General features: G+C 36.6%; 1 protein-coding gene across 1 annotated transcript in view; it reads left to right on the forward strand.

Moving 5' to 3' along the window:
* BPNT2 (3'(2'), 5'-bisphosphate nucleotidase 2) overlaps positions 1–15993 on the forward strand; it is a 36006-nt gene that overhangs the window by 5402 nt on the left and 14611 nt on the right. Inside the window, exons 2-3 of the mRNA XM_066379035.1 lie at positions 6787–6949; positions 8053–8148. Coding sequence (XP_066235132.1) covers positions 6787–6949; positions 8053–8148 — 259 coding nt within the window. The remainder of the gene's footprint in view (positions 1–6786; positions 6950–8052; positions 8149–15993) is intronic.

The following is a 15993-nucleotide window of genomic DNA, read 5'->3' on the forward strand; positions in this document are numbered from 1 at the left end:
ATCCACTTTTACCAATTGGTAACTGCTGTTCAGAAAAATTAGGTGACTAGCCTAGGTAAGTCACAAACCCAGTAAATCAAGGAGCTGGAATTCTGATGATAAAATAATGGTTCTGTATGTAGGTCATTGGCGAACTTTGTGTGAATTTGCTTGGTGGCTTGATGGAAGGAAACAAAATTGAAAAAGATGCGAGATAAGGAAATGGAGATGGTAAAAACAAGTTTTTTTTAAGAAATTGTGCTTCTAAGGAACTTGGCTAAGGTATTATATGGGACTAACAGAAGGTTCTATGGAATATTTTTTGGGGGGATGCTTGTTTTTAAAATGTGATGTACTAATTATAGGAATATGTTTGAGAGGTAGTAGCTGATAGTAAAAGGTTTCTGAAAAAATAGGAAAATAAGACAGATAAAGCAATGTTTATCCATTTAGAAAGTAGTTATTGAGTGCCTGTGTGATAGGCACAGTGTGAGTGAGTATATCCAAAAATATATTAGGATTTAATGATTTATGGAGAAATGCAGTAAATGGTACCTTAAGGTATTAATCAAAATCCTCTTTAACTCCAAAGTAACTGACCATATAAATAGCATTAATTATGTTTTGGAATCTTGATTTCTTACTCTTCAATTCCCCGTTGAAGACTGGGACAGATAGGCAGTAATGATGAGGGAGGGAGAGTAAATTGAAGGGGAAATGTTATAGAGAAGAAATAAAACTACATTAATGAAGAATAATTAATATTTAACACCTATTATTAAGGCACTGGTCTAGGCAGTAATGAAGGAAACTGTGTCTTTGAACTCACACGTCTAGTGGGTCAAGATGGATAGTTAAATGTAAACAGATAAATTGACTTCATACTAATAAGGGCTTTGAAAAAATAAAAATAAGAACATCTGGGAAGAGTGATTGGATGATCCCGCTTTGGCCTTGGCTAGTCAGGGAAGGCCACTCTCAGGCACTGTCAGTTGAGCTGAGAGCTGATTGATTAGATGCAGACCATTGTGTAGAGATTTGATGAAAGACTATATAAGCAAAAGAGTATAAGTGCAAAGGCACTGAGGCCAAAGTAGCAGAAGACAAGAAAGTCTGGAGTGTAGTAAATAAGAGTGCAAATGGAGAAAGGTTACTGGGGCCAGACCATCTAGGCAGGCCTTATCTTGTAGATGATAGTAAGCAGTCTGAGTTTTACCACTGTGTAATGAGAAATTACTGGAAGGTTTTAAGTAGGGAGTAATATAATCTCGTTTAGGAAGATGGCAGGTTGCTGGGTTAAGAAGGGACTCTCCATGAAAGCAGTAATTTTTGTGTCTTGTTCATTTTTATATTCCAGAACCTAAAACTTAGAATATGTAGTCATTAAATTGTTGTTGAAAGACTGAGTGAATCAGAGAATACACTATAGAAGGCAAAAACGATCAAAGGCTATTTTATTTTATATATTTTGCAGAAGCTATTTTAGGAATCCAGGTGAGGGACAGATGATGGTTAAACCAGAATTTTCTTAGTATACTGTGCATGGTTTATTCTGTGGTTTTTGCATGGTGATACTCTTACAATTCATTCATCTAAAGTTAGCCTAATGTTATCATTAAAACTGTGGGCTCTAAAATTAAAATACTTTTTAGTAATGTCTGCAAGATGGCAGGAGTTCTTTACTGTCATTTCCTCACAGAACATAGATTTTGGCCATTACTTGTGGACAAGGGTACCCTTCTGGGAGGCTGAGAGTCCAGCGGAGTAGTTACAGCACACCACTATTGCAAAATAAAAAAAAAGATTCACTAATGTTTTTTAATGTATTTAATATATTTTTATTATGTTTTTGTAAATCTTGGGTACATTTATTTCTAAGTAATTTATTTTTGTTAGTGTAAGTGGTTTTATTATGTTAAACATCTTTACTATTTATTGCGTATATATAAAAATGTAGTTGATTGATATAGCAACTTGGCTAAATTTTGTAATATAATTATATTTTAAGATTTTATTTATTGATTTTAGAGCAGTGTTTCCCAACCTTTTTTGTGCCATGCCCCACCTTAACCTTTCTAAAATTTTTATGTCCCCCTATGTAACATACATAATTTTTAACATTAAAAAATTGATTTGTTCACTTAATAAACATAAATGATAAGTTCTAGGAAGAAATCACTATGAAATTGGTAACAAAACAGTAAGTAAAATTTCAAAACATATAATGAAAAACAGAAATTTAAATTCCAAATAATTTTAATACATATTTTTCTATATTAATTTATTATTTTAATTTAGTGTGATCCTTGCGCTTGATGCTTGCTGCACAGAGATTTTATATTAGGTTCCAATTTGGTTAGCTTTAGTCTCAAGTCTCCACGTTGTGTTATATCCAGTCGATTTCTTTTTTTTTTTACCAGTAAATCATTTACAGCACTAAATCCACATTCAGCTAAAAATGAAGATGAAAACAGTAGCAATAGTTTTCTTGCACATTTGGTTGAATTTGGGTATTTGATTTCTGTTTCCTCACAAAGCCATGCCATCGCTCCTTTGATATTAAATAAAGCTTTAACTGACTCATCATTTTGCAATTCTGCGAGTTCTTCTTAATACTGCATATTTGATATATCAGACAAATCCACTAACATTGGCTGCATCATCCATGTTGGGAAATCAATTTGTTTTAAATCAGAAAATCTTTCTTTTAAATCAGCCGATAGAATATTCAAATGATTGACAATAACAAGTAAAGCGGTATCAGTTACTTCACATTTTTGGAGCCAATGAAACTGTTTAAAGTTTTTGTTGTTAATATGTTTCTGACATAACTCAATATTGGTAATGAAACCAAATATCTTTGCTTTTGCATCGACAAGAGTTTTATTTGTTCCTTGAAGTTGCTTATTTAATATATTTAGTTTTTCAAAGATATCGGCTAAATAACTCACAAATGCTTTACCATCTATTGTTAACAGATACTGCATTTCAGGTTTGTCTCTTAAAAAATCACTAAGAGTATCAAACAGTTCCATAAATCTTTTCAAACAGTTTCCTTTAAATAGCCATCTTACTTCAGTATGAAGTAAAAGTCTCACATGGTCTTCATTTTGTTCTTCACAAAATAGCTTGAAAAGACGCTCACATTTGGCACTAGCTTTAATAGCATTAACACACTTTATTACTGTATGTAGTACTTCATTCAGAACAGGCGAGATGTTTTTAGCTACCAAGTTTTCCCTATGAATAACACAATGCAGAAGAATCATTTCTGGATTCGCATCTTTCATCAATTTTAAGCAGCCATTTTTCTTGCCCATATTGGGAGCACCATCTGCAGCACAAGATGTTATATTTTTCATTGGTATATCATTGACATCTAAGTAGTTTTTTAGCTTATTATATATATCTTTGGAGCTAGTGGTGCTTTCTAATCTTTTACAGAACAACATTTCTTCAGCAAAATGTCCTCTATCAATATATATTACATAAGTTATCAATACTGCCTCACTGTCTCTCAAAGTTGATTTATCCATTTGCAAGGAGAATTTTCTTGTTTTCAGCTTTTCAATAAGTTGTTTTTCAATATCCTCACTCATTTCGTCTATTCTTCTGCTAACAGAATTGTTACTGAGTGGCATAGCTTTTACATCTTTGTCATCTGTTTCAAGAACCGTTTTAAGAAATGCTGATATTGACGGTTTTATTAAATTCTCTCCTATAGTGTGATTTTCTCCAGTTTTAGCGATGAATAAAGAAATTTGATAACTAGCCTCAAGAACACGATTATTAGTTGAAGTATGAGCAGTAAATAGAGACTTTAATGTTGTTCTTTTTTCAAAATTTTTCTTTAAACTTTTAAAGTAACTCAAATCTGAATTAATATGAGCACTATGTTTCGCCTTCAAATGCACCTCAAGACAACCTCGTTTCATTGATTCATTGGTCAAGCATTGCTGGCATAAAAGACAAAAAGAAATCTGCTCATCGTGAACAGCGGGTATGAACCCAAATTTTAAATATTCCTCCGAATATTGATGAGTTTTTTTCTTGCTTGCACCACTCATTTTACTATGGGCTATAATAAAAATAAGATCAATTAAAAACTAATATTAAAATATGTATTAAAATATATTCAATGTGACATAGAGTAAACGTATACTAAAAATTCATATTTATTTAAATGTATATAACACATTTACTACACTACCACTGCAAATCAAAAGGTATCTATATTTTTTCCACTTGACAAAATTTTCTGGAAAGTTATGCTTCTAAAATTAAAATTGTCATATATGCACTATTATAGCCCCAATAATATTTATAAAATATTAGTGTTTTCTAGCCCCGATGCAAGAAGTACTTAATAAAGAGTTTAATATTGATAAAAATAAAATCAAATACTTACCAATTATATCTATACAATATATATATATGTATATTTATTAAATCAACGAGCTTTTACAACAGTTTTGACTGACACTTATTTCAAATTAACACCAACTGAATGATGTGAAACACTACAGAAGTTGCGATGGGCCAATTAGGTGAGAATAACTGCGTTGTTTAGCGAGTTTTTAAAATGTCCAGCGTTCCCTGCGGCAGATGGCACGCTCCGCGGTGAACCCAGGACGAAGTTTACTTGACGATGCCAATCACCCAGTTGATATTTTGGTCTCGTCAAATGAAATTATACTTAATAATTATATACAGCAATTATTTAAGAATTGCATTTTTTGTTAAATTTGCACCGATATCTAGCATTGCATTTAAATGGTCTGGGGCAAAAGAGTTAAAGTCTTGTCGAGTCCATTTTCAAATTGCCCCCCTTAACTATCGAATTGCCCCCCTGTGGGGTGTGGGCCCCACATTGGCAAACACAGTTTTAGAGAGAGAGGGAGAGAAAAAGAGGAAGTGAGAGTGTAATTACTTCACTTTAGTTGTTAGTTGATTGATTGCTCCTCCTACATGCCTTGACTGGGCAAGCCAGGGACCCTGAACCAGGGGCCTCAGCATTCCAGGTCGAAGCTCTATATCCACTGCATCATCACAGGTCAGCCTTGTTCAATAATTTATCCACAAGTTCTTTTGAATCTTTTCAACAAGCATATATCAGTTGCATATTTTGTTTCTTCCTTTCTAATCCTTGCTTCTCTCCCCATGCCCAAACCCTTCTTCAGCTTTCCAGTGACTAGGACTCTCTGCACATCCTTAACAGTGGTTATGAAGGAGGACATCAACTGTTGTTCCCAAAGGGTCCTTCATCTTCTGGCTTCCGTTACTCTCTGACCTAGTAGGACCTCGTCTTTCTCTCCTTTCTTGGCTCACTTGCTCTGGCCATGCTGCCTCCTTGCTGTACTCTGAGTACACTGGGCTCACCTCAGGGCTGCCGCATTTTTTTATTCCATGGGCTGGAGTGTTTGTTTTTCAGATGCCTGCTAGGCTCCCTTCCTTTAGAACTTGACCCTAATACCACCTTTTCAGTGTTGCCTTCCTTAGATACCCTGGGTTGTTTTTTTTTTTTTTAAAAACAAACAGACTAAGGAGCAAGAACTTTATTGCAGCATGTTTTAGATTTCATAAAATTTGCCCATTTCAGATGTCCAGTTCAGTAGTTTTGGGTGAATTTCCTGAGTTGTGCAACCATTGTTATTAATCAGTTTTAGAAAATTTTCATCACCCTAATAATATCCCTGTTCTACCCTGTGCCCCAAGCATCCACTAATTTACTGTCCCTATAGATCTGTGTGATCTAGACATTTTGCATAAAAGGAATCATTTAGTATGTAGACTCTTGTGTCTGTGTTTTTCATTTAGTATAATTTCGGGGGGTTCATTCATGCTATAGTATGAATCATTACGTCATTTCTTTTTATGGCTGAATAACAGTCCATTGTGTGGATGTACCACATTTTGTTTATCCATTCATCAGTTGGTGGACATTTGGTAGTTTCCAATTTGGGGCCATTATGAATAATCCTAGCCATGCTATCTTAAAGAACAATCCTTCTCTCCAACAAAACATTTCCTGTTTCTCCCTATTTTATTTTCTCCAGCATACCACATGATTTACTGATCTATCTTGTGTATTATTTATCTCCTTCATTAGAGTCTAAGTCCACAGAGACAGAGGTGTTTGTATCACATTGATCACCATTCTACTGACTTGCACTGTGTCTGGTATATAGTAAGCAATCAGTAAACATTTCTTAATCAGTAAAGGAAAAAGTGAATGGACGAATTGGATGTTTACTGTACACTGTACTAAAATTATTTTATGACTTAAGTGACTTGATGTTTCAAGAATATTACTATTTTTAACCTCTTCACTGACAATTTAGGATATTTCAAAGTACTACTAGAGATTGCTGAGAGTTGTAGGTTTTCACCCTCTTTGACTTTTTTGCTATGTACTATCAGTGTTAATATCACACGGACACTGTAGTATGGGGTCGGCATGGCATCACATTCCGTGTAAAAACATCGATGTACCCTGGAAAGGAAGCTTTTCAGAAAGCACAGTACCCTGCTTGTTTTTTTGAGGCTTACTTTGTATTTCCCTATGTTAGGACAACAAGCTAAGCTTGAATATTAGATTGGAAAGTACTTGAAGACAGGGTATTGCTGGAATTCCTTTTACAATATTTCATTTTGCAATAAAATGCCTTGAAATAAACGAAAATATTGATATATTTAGTTTCAGTTTCTGTGATTTTGTCTGAAGTGTTTTTCCTTTTTGTGCTTTCTCAGGTAGTTATTTTTTCATACTTTAAAAACCTTTTTAACTATCACCTATTTTTGATGCAGATAAATACAGAGGAACATGTCGATGCAGCTGATCAGGAGGTTATCTTATGGGATCGTAAAATTCCTGAAGACATCCTAAAGGAAATAGCAACCCCTAAAGAGGTACCAGCAGAAAGTGTTACTGTCTGGATCGACCCACTTGATGCTACACAGGAATATACAGGTAATTTTAAAATGAAAACTGATCTCAAATTTTAGATTGCCATTATATATCTGACAACCGAAATGAAGACAGGTAGTATAGTCAGAATATAATATTTACACGTGATAGTGGGAATTTCAGTTTTATTGCATATACATCTGTTGTTGGGATTCAAAATACTAAACTCTAGTCACCCATAGAGCAACTAATAAACAAAACAGAGAATTACCACCCCATACCCTATTTTTATTTTTTACCTAATCTTTGTTCAGATTTTATTTCTGTGGATCCTCTCCCATACCTTGTTCCTTACCTAGAGTTACCTAATTCTTGCTTTTTCTCTATTCTTTTGGTATATATATTAAAGTTGGTTGCTTATGTATTTGTCTTTCTTCTAGATGGTAAGTTCTTTGAGTGTGGGACTTCTGCTTTTTGTCACCTTGGTATTCTAGTACTTAAGTACTGTACTTGAACCTTAATAAACACTGTCGGTAACTATACTGCTCACAAAAATTAAAAGATATTTCAAAATGAATATTAAGCAATAAAGTGTCCCCTAATTTTTGTGAGCAGTATATTTGGAAAACAGAGAGGACACTAGGTTGTGTATCTAATAGTAACTGAAATTACAAAACAGTTTTTTTGCAGGAGTTGATAATAGAAATACAGACTATCAAGGGGGTTGTTTATAAAACGTTTTTCCTAAACTGAGATTGGTCTGGTCATATAATAGTAATGATGTTTAGTGAGCTAATCCCTTGTGCAGAGACTTTTAAGTAGTTGATTTTTAAGCTTGATACTAAAACTTAAATTTATTTTAATATTTAAAGATAGATACTTAATTAATATCTGTATTTTACAGATGAGGAAACTGAACTTAAATAATTTGCCCAAAGAAATTCAGCTAATTAAATGGTAGGCTGGGAGAATAACCCAGGTTATTTGTGTACAAAACCAAAATGCTACTTCCTTAAGCTGGCTCTCACTGCTAGACTGTTTGCTTGAGAGGTGGTTGACTACCAAAGGCATTTCATAAAATGTACATAAATGTTTAATGAAATAAAGTATAGCATTCTATCCTGATTTATATTTGTTACTTTGACAATTGTGTTTATTTCTCGTAGAGGATCTTCGAAAGTATGTCACTACTATGGTTTGCGTGGCTGTAAATGGTAAACCTGTTCTAGGAGTCATACATAAGCCATTTTCTGAATATACAGGTAAGAAATAAGCTCAAGAGGTAATATTATGAAATCATTTGTCTTGTAGTACTTATCGTCCTGTCAGAATCTCAACCATAGCTCATTATAGTCAGTTCCCAGCCCTACCTCAACCCTTCACTGGATCAGTGAGGATTTTATTGTTGGTACTCAGAACATGTGACAAAGCAGGGTTTTCTAAACTTTCCTTAGAGGTTAGAAGCTGTTCAATGAAGATGAGAGATTCTTAGTGTTCTGAGGACTACAGCAGTTATAACTCCCTAGCAGCTGAGGTCCTCTCTGTTTCTCTCATGCTATTGCTGGAGATAAGGTGAATTTTACACATTGGATTCTGAGGATCATCCAGAAATGGCCTTAGCAAAATCTGCTGGCATACCAGGAAATGAGCTTGATCTTATGAGGTTAAGGGCATATTAATGGTGGTTAAGGATAATGCGAATTTTAGTTTCAAAAACAGATGGTGTCACTGTGAAAGTCTCAATAATCAGGCTAATAATCCCTTTGTAGCCCTGGAAGCCCTTCAGAGCTTCTTTGGACACTTGCTTCCCCACCATCTTGGTGCAATCATGTTTGTTAGCTTCCTGCAGATGGCAGGTCAGCTCCTTGATGACTGTGTTGGCAGTGAGAGTATAGAAGAGCATACCAAAGAGCTTCCATTCGGTTTAGGAATGACCTTGCCCAAAGCCTTATTGGTACTAGTTGATTCTGGAATGACATTTTGGAATCATTGCAGCTATTTTGCTGTAGTTGCCTATTTAGAAAGGCCATGATCTTAAGTCCACAGTGATACCTTGAATTGTCATTGTGGAGAAGTTTAGGGAAATAGTGGTGTAAGCAATATTGCTGACAGTCTGAGGGGAATTGTTTACATTCTGTTGTTAACTCCCATCAAAAACGCAGGGCAAGTATCATGCCCTTTTGGCTCCACTATTTTCCAAGATAATGAGGTCCTTTTTTTAAAAAAAATTTTAATTTATTGTGTTAACATGAATTCAAGTGTGTCACTCAATATAACTCCTTCACCCCCACCCCCATGCTTCCCAAACCCCCCCTCCCTGTGGGATTTGCTGTCCTGTTATCTGTATCTATATGTTATATATATATATATGACTTCACTGATCCCTTCACCTTCTCTGATCCCATCCCCTCATCCCTCTTCCCTCTGACTGCTGTCCCTCTGCTCCCTGTGACCCAGCCTCTGCCTCTATTCCATTCCTCAGTTCACTTTGTTCATTAGGTTCCACATGTAAGTGAGATCGTATGATATTTGTCTTTCTCTGCCTGGCTTATTTCACTTAGCATAATAATCTCCAAGTTCATCCATGCCATCGCAAAAGGTAAGATTTCCTTCTTCCTCACAGCCATGTAGTATTCCATTGTGTGTATGTACCACAGCTTTTTAATCCACTTGTCCACTGACAGACAGTTGGGCTATTTCCAGATCTTGACTATGTTAAACAATGCTGCAATAAACATGGGAATGCATATGTTTTTTTTTTTTTTTTAATATTTTTCTGAAGCTGGAAACGGGGAGAGACAGTCACACAGACTCCCGCATGTGCCCGACCGGGATCCACCCGGCACGCCCACCAGGGGGCAATGCTCTGCCCACCAGGGGGTGATGCTCTGCCCCTCCGGGGCGTCGCTCTGTTGCGACCAGAGCCACTCTAGCGCCTGGGGCAGAGGCCAAGGAGCCATCCCCAGCGCCCGGGCCATCTTTTGCTCCAATGGAGCCTCGCTGCAGGAGGGGAAGAGAGAGACAGAGAGGAAGGAGAGGGGGAGGGGTGGAGAAGCAGATGGACGCTTCTCCTGTGTGCCCTGGCCGGGAATCGAACCCGGGACTTCTGCATGCCAGGCCGACGCTCTACCACTGAGCCAACCGGCCAGGGCGCATATGTTCTTTTGATAATGAGGTTCTTGATGGTGACTGTATCCTCTTTTGCTGGTGTTGAAAGCAGCCCTAATAACTAGGTTTGAATAATGTCTACCACAATTCCATATCTAACCTTGTATTATTAGTTTCCTAGGACTGCCATTAAAAAACAAACCCACAAACTGTCTTGAAACAAATTTATCTTTCAGAGTTATGCTCATTGTAAGGGAGAATCTTTCCATGTTTTTCTCTTAGCTTCTGGTAGTTTACAAGCTATCAGTCCATGGTGTTCTTTTGCTTATAAATACATCCCTCCAGTCTCTGCCTCAGTTATCTTTTGGCATTCTTTCTGTGTCTCTGTGGCTTGGGTCTCTTCTCTCCTTGTAAAGATACCAGCAGGTATGAGCCTTCCCTACTCCAGCATGACCTCATCTTAACTAATTACGTCTGCAAGGACCCTACTTCCAAATAAGCTCAATTTCTGAAGTGCCAGGGGTTAGGGCTTCAAAATGTATTTTGGGGAAATAAAAGTGAGCCCATAACAATGTGAACTTCAGATTGTGACCTTATTTGTAAATAGGTTTTGCAGACGTAATTCAGGTAAATATCAAAATGAACTCATCCTGGACTAGGTTGCATCCTAATCCTTATAAGAAACAGAGTAGCCTGACCAGTGGTGGCACAGTGGATAAAGCATCAACCTGGAAATGCTAAGGTTACTGGTTCAAAGCCCTGGGCTTTGCCTGGTCAAGGCACATATGGGAGTTCATACTTCCGGCTCCTCCCCCCTAGTGTCTTTCCTCCCTCTCCCTTCTTCCCTCTCCCCTACCCCTCCCCCTTCCCCTAGAATGAATAAATAAAATCTTTAAAAAAAAACCAGTATACAGACATATAAGGAATAAGTGACGTGGAAGTAGAGACAGATTGGAGTGATGCATTTAAGCCAAGGAACACCAGGGTACTGGCAGCCACCAGAAGCTAGAAGAGAGGCGCAAATGGATTCTGCTTTAGACTAGGAAGGAGTAAACCCTGCTGACATCTTGGTTTGGGACCTCTGTCCTCCAGATTGCAAGAAAATAAATTTCTCCTACTGTAAGCACCATGTTTGTGGTAATTTGATACGGCAACTCTAGGACAGTGTTTTTCAGCGTATACTCTTCATACATCAGGGTGGTTAACTCTTCGTGGACCAGCAGGGAATTTCTGGCCCCAGTTTGCAGACTGGCAGTTGAAAACCACTGCTCTAGGAAACCAATACACCAGTCATTCCTATAGTTCTGTCATTTACTCCAACATCTCTGTTGTGTCTCCGTGGTGTGGCTGACACTGCAGAAAAAGAGAGAGCCTGACCTGTGGTGGCTCAGTGATAAAGCATCAACCTGGAATTCGGAAGTCACTGGTTTGAAATCCTGGCTTTGCCTGCTCAAGGCACATATGGGAGCTGATGCTTCCTGCTCCTCCCCCTCCCCCCTATAAAATGAATAAATAAATAATTTTAGAAAAAGAGAGAAATAGAGGCAAAGTTAAGTTTTGATTAGTCTAAATTTATCAATATTTGCTTTGCAGAATAACATTGTATCCACAATTCTGTCTATGACTATTGGCTCTGCACTTTAAAACAAATCTACCTGGTGGTATCTAACATTATATCTCATTTTTATAATTCACATAGTATTTTAAGTTGGCAGTTTGATGAGCTACAAAAGTTTTATGTCATTACTGTGATAATGTGCCTCAAGATTAATTATATAATTACTTTATGGTTTATGGATTGCTTTCACATATTAATATTTGATTAATCAGCAGTAATTAGGCTGCTGTAATAATATGCACCAAAATACAGGAGGTTGAACAAGAAAGTTTATTTCTCTCTTTTCTAACAGCCTATATAAGCAGGTCAGGCTGCCATGGCAGCTGCCTGGCACCAGGCAAACAGGCCGTTCTGCCTTCTTGCTTTGCTGTGCAAAAATGTGTTGCCCTCCTCTGCTTGACTAAGGATGGCTCATGCTTCATCCCCATTCCACCAGTAGAGAGAGTAAAAATGGAGAGTTGGAGGACATTTCCCACTGAGGGTTGACCTGTAAGTTTTATACATCAGCTCATATCCCATTGATCAAAGCATAGCTAGAATCTAGACTTAAGGGAGGCTAAGAAATGTAGTTATTTTCAGTTGCCATCCACACTAACTCAGAGATTCTAACACTCAGGAAAAATAGTAAGAGTGGATATTATTAGAATATAATTTAGCAGTACTACTATACTTAATTCAGCTCGTGAGTGAGGGACACAATTACTATTAGTATTCCCACTTAGACATGACAAAATGAGACTCAGAAAATTGATACATTCCTCAAGCTTATCCAGCAAAATTAGAGGAGGAACCAACCCAGGTATTTTATGCAAATCAGTACAGCACATCACTTTTATAGTAATAATTCTGTGATTCCTAATGTTTGTATAGTATTTAGCAATTTGCAGTATACTTAATGTTATCTCGTTTGAACCTTTTGATAACTGTGTGACAAGAAAAAATATTCTTTTTTTTTTATAGATAAATACCATACATTTAAAAATGTTGCTCTAAGAGCTTTTTTTTTAATAGCTCACATTTGTTTAGTACTTTCACAGTTTATGAAGTGTATTGACATAAATTTACTTTAGCCTTAAAAATAACTCTGGAAAGAATATAAAACAGGAATTATAGTGACTTTTTAATAAAAAAGAAAACAGGCACATCAAAGTTAAGTATGGGGCTTAAGTCTTTGAAGTCCTCATTCTTTTGATAATGTCCCACATTGCCTTTTCTAATCAGGATTACATTTAGCTGCATAGAAAATAAATTTAATAACAGTGGTTAAACAAGTAAGAGCTTTATCTTTCTCATCTAATAAGATGGGTAAAGAGTAAGAATTATTCAATGGCTTTATAATACTGTTAAGCTAAATTTTCTGGTTTTGCTTTTTTCTTAGAAGATGGCTTTATATTTGCATACTCAAAGATGGCTGCTTCCAGTTACCATGGGTCTGTTCTAGGCAGCAAGAAAGAGGAAAGAAGAAAGACAAAAGATCTACCCAGCTATTCTTTATATTAACTTAAGCTCTCTGCTTTATCTCATTGGCCAAATGTCACATGGCACCCTTAGCTACAGACAGCCTGCTACTTCAAAGAGAATTAGAACCGCAATAAAGGGAATGCAGAGGAAATTGATATCAGATAGGCAAATAGATTCACATTCTTTGGGCTATAGTTTTCCACAGCTGTTCATTTTTGGGGAGAAAATTAAGATAATATAATGCCCATTTTTATTTGTTTAATTGAATTTATTGGGGTGACATTGGTTAATAAAATTACATCAGTTTCAGGTATACAATTTTATAATCATTGTATCGTGTGTTCACCACTCCAAGTCAAGTCTCCTTCCATTACCATACCCCCCCCCTACCCTCTAATGCTTGGCCCCACTCCCTTTTCAAAATGCCAGTTTTTTAAGTCTTTATAAGAATATGTATTTCTCCATATGGGATTACCTCCCTTAGAGTGAAAAAGCCAAAAGTCTCTAACTTGTAGAAATAAGTTGTGTTCCAAAACTCATCTTTGTAAGTCACTAAATAAAATGCCCTGTTCTTCTGTGATGCAGCTTTTTCTCCCAGCATAATGCATCATAAGGTACTTATAAGATAGCAAACATTGAAAAGAATCAAATAGGTGTAGACTGACCTTCTATTCCTGGATCAAAGGTTAGCTTGGTTTGCCCTGTTCTTGGACTGTTATTTTCAGATCCAGACTGTATATTGATGGTAGCAGAGTACCAACTGTCAAATACCATGTGTTTACCAGAATTTAGTAACACTTGACCAAAATGAATGAAAGGTAGATACTGCTGGCAGCACTTAGAGTGAAGCTGATCAAAATTCTTATCAAATTTAATTAGAATTAATTTATTGAGTTGAAATTCTTATAAGCAAGAGATACTTGAGTAGTATTTTTAATGAAGTAATGTATACATGGATATGTGTAGAGTATCTGTTGGTTGTTGAAACGGCACCAGGTATTAGACCAGTCAGTGAAATCAAAGTGGACTTCAATTCAAAAACCTTGGCACTTGAGTTCTGGCTGAGAAAGAATTCAGAGTCAAAACTCAAACTATCAGAAAAAGTTTTATTTAGAAAGTCACAGAGGTAGTAGTGAGCTGTAGAAAAAATGGGTTCTGGAAACAAGTTTCAGAGGCAAAGGAATGGCCCTGGAATTTAGGAGAAAGAGCGAGGCAAAGAGCACGGTTCTAGGGAAGAGATTAGGGGAGGGCCCAGGGTCGGATGCTCCCTGAGAGAGCCACTAGGTCCTCTGTCCTAAGGACTTTTAAGGGTGGAGATTTTAGGGGAGGTCCCAAGGGAGGGTCTCTATAGAATATTCATCAGTTTTCTAGGTGTGTCCTTTTAGGGTTGTGGTTGACCCCAGGGCAGTGGGTAATGCAGCTGGTCCTGATGTCAGCCACGGACTTGCTTGTCTGGTTTTGCTGTTTTTCTGGGCCTGGAGCTGGAACACAAATGAAGCCTAGATGCATTTGATGCAAGTAAGAACCTCAGTGTCCTGGGGGCTTAACAGTAAGGGCTGTTCTGCTCTCTGTTCTTTCCTCCTCTAAGGGGGTCTAATCCTCATGACTGACAACACGCCAGGGGAAAAAAGGTCAGGGGAGGGTCTGAAGTGCATTACCAGTGATATGAAAGGTTCAGGGGGTCTAAACTGCATGACCAGTGATGTGCTGGGGGGAAGAAAGGTTACCTGGGGGGAGAGGTTCTTCTTTTCCTAGTTTTGCTCATTGCTAGGTACCCAGGGCTTTCTACTCTGGTGACATTTCATACTGGGCCTGTCGTCCTCTGCTCATGCCTATCTGACTGCCCACCATGTATCAGTGACAATTTTTAGCTGTTAAAAATAAGTTCCAATATCTGAAGTTTGTGTAGCTAAGTGCCAACCATTTTTTATTTTCTGCTGGACTTTTTCTTAGCATATTTTACAGAGAGAATAAACACATTCTATTAGCTGTTATTTTACTTTAACACTATTATCTCATCATCATCGATCATTAATTCTTATTTAAATACCTACAGTATTTTTTAAGGTGACTGAAATAGTTTTGTCTGTATTATGACTAAATGTATTGAGTTTATATAACATAAAACATTTTTTAAAACATTAGTAGTTTCTATCTAAAATTATGCTGGTGCTATCAACGGAGATACTGCTGTCTTTATTCTCTTACCCAGTAGTGACCTCTAGAGATACAGCATTGTAAATTCACTGAGAAAAATCATTTTTGGATCATTTCTAAAAAGAATTGAGAGAATTTTTTTTTCCTTTCTCATTTCTTTTTTTATTTTATTTTTATTATAAATAACTTCAAACATAAAATTGTAATGATTTTTTATATACAGTAGTCTCTCCTGTTGCAGTTTGATTTCTTTTGTGGTTCAGTTACCCTAGATCAACCACAGTCCAAAAGTATTAAGTGGGAAATTTCAGAAATAAACTATTCATCAGTTTTAAAGTTGCTCTCCCTTCTGGGTAGTGTGATGTAATCATGTCGTTCTGCTCCGTCCCACCCAGGATGTGAGTCATCCTTTTGTCCATCCTTGTAACCACTCTACTCACTTGCCACCCATTAGTCACTTAATATTCTTCTCAGTTATCAGAGAGAGACTACTTTCACATAACTTTTATTGTAAATTGTTATAATTTTTCTCTTTTATTGTTATTGTTGTAAATCTCTTATTTTCCTAATTTATAAATTAAACTTTATCTTTTCCTATGTCTAGGAAGAAAGCATTGTATAAAAAGAGTTCTAATACTACCTGCTGTTCCAAACATCCAGAGAGGGCTTTGGAATGTATCCCCAGCTGATAGGGTTGGGTGGTGGCTGTACTCCTTCTAGAATTATTCATTTTTATTTATTTATTATATATATATATTTTTTT

Source organism: Saccopteryx leptura, chromosome 3 (assembly GCF_036850995.1).
Source record: "Saccopteryx leptura isolate mSacLep1 chromosome 3, mSacLep1_pri_phased_curated, whole genome shotgun sequence".
In the NCBI taxonomy this organism is placed as follows: domain Eukaryota; kingdom Metazoa; phylum Chordata; class Mammalia; order Chiroptera; family Emballonuridae; genus Saccopteryx; species Saccopteryx leptura.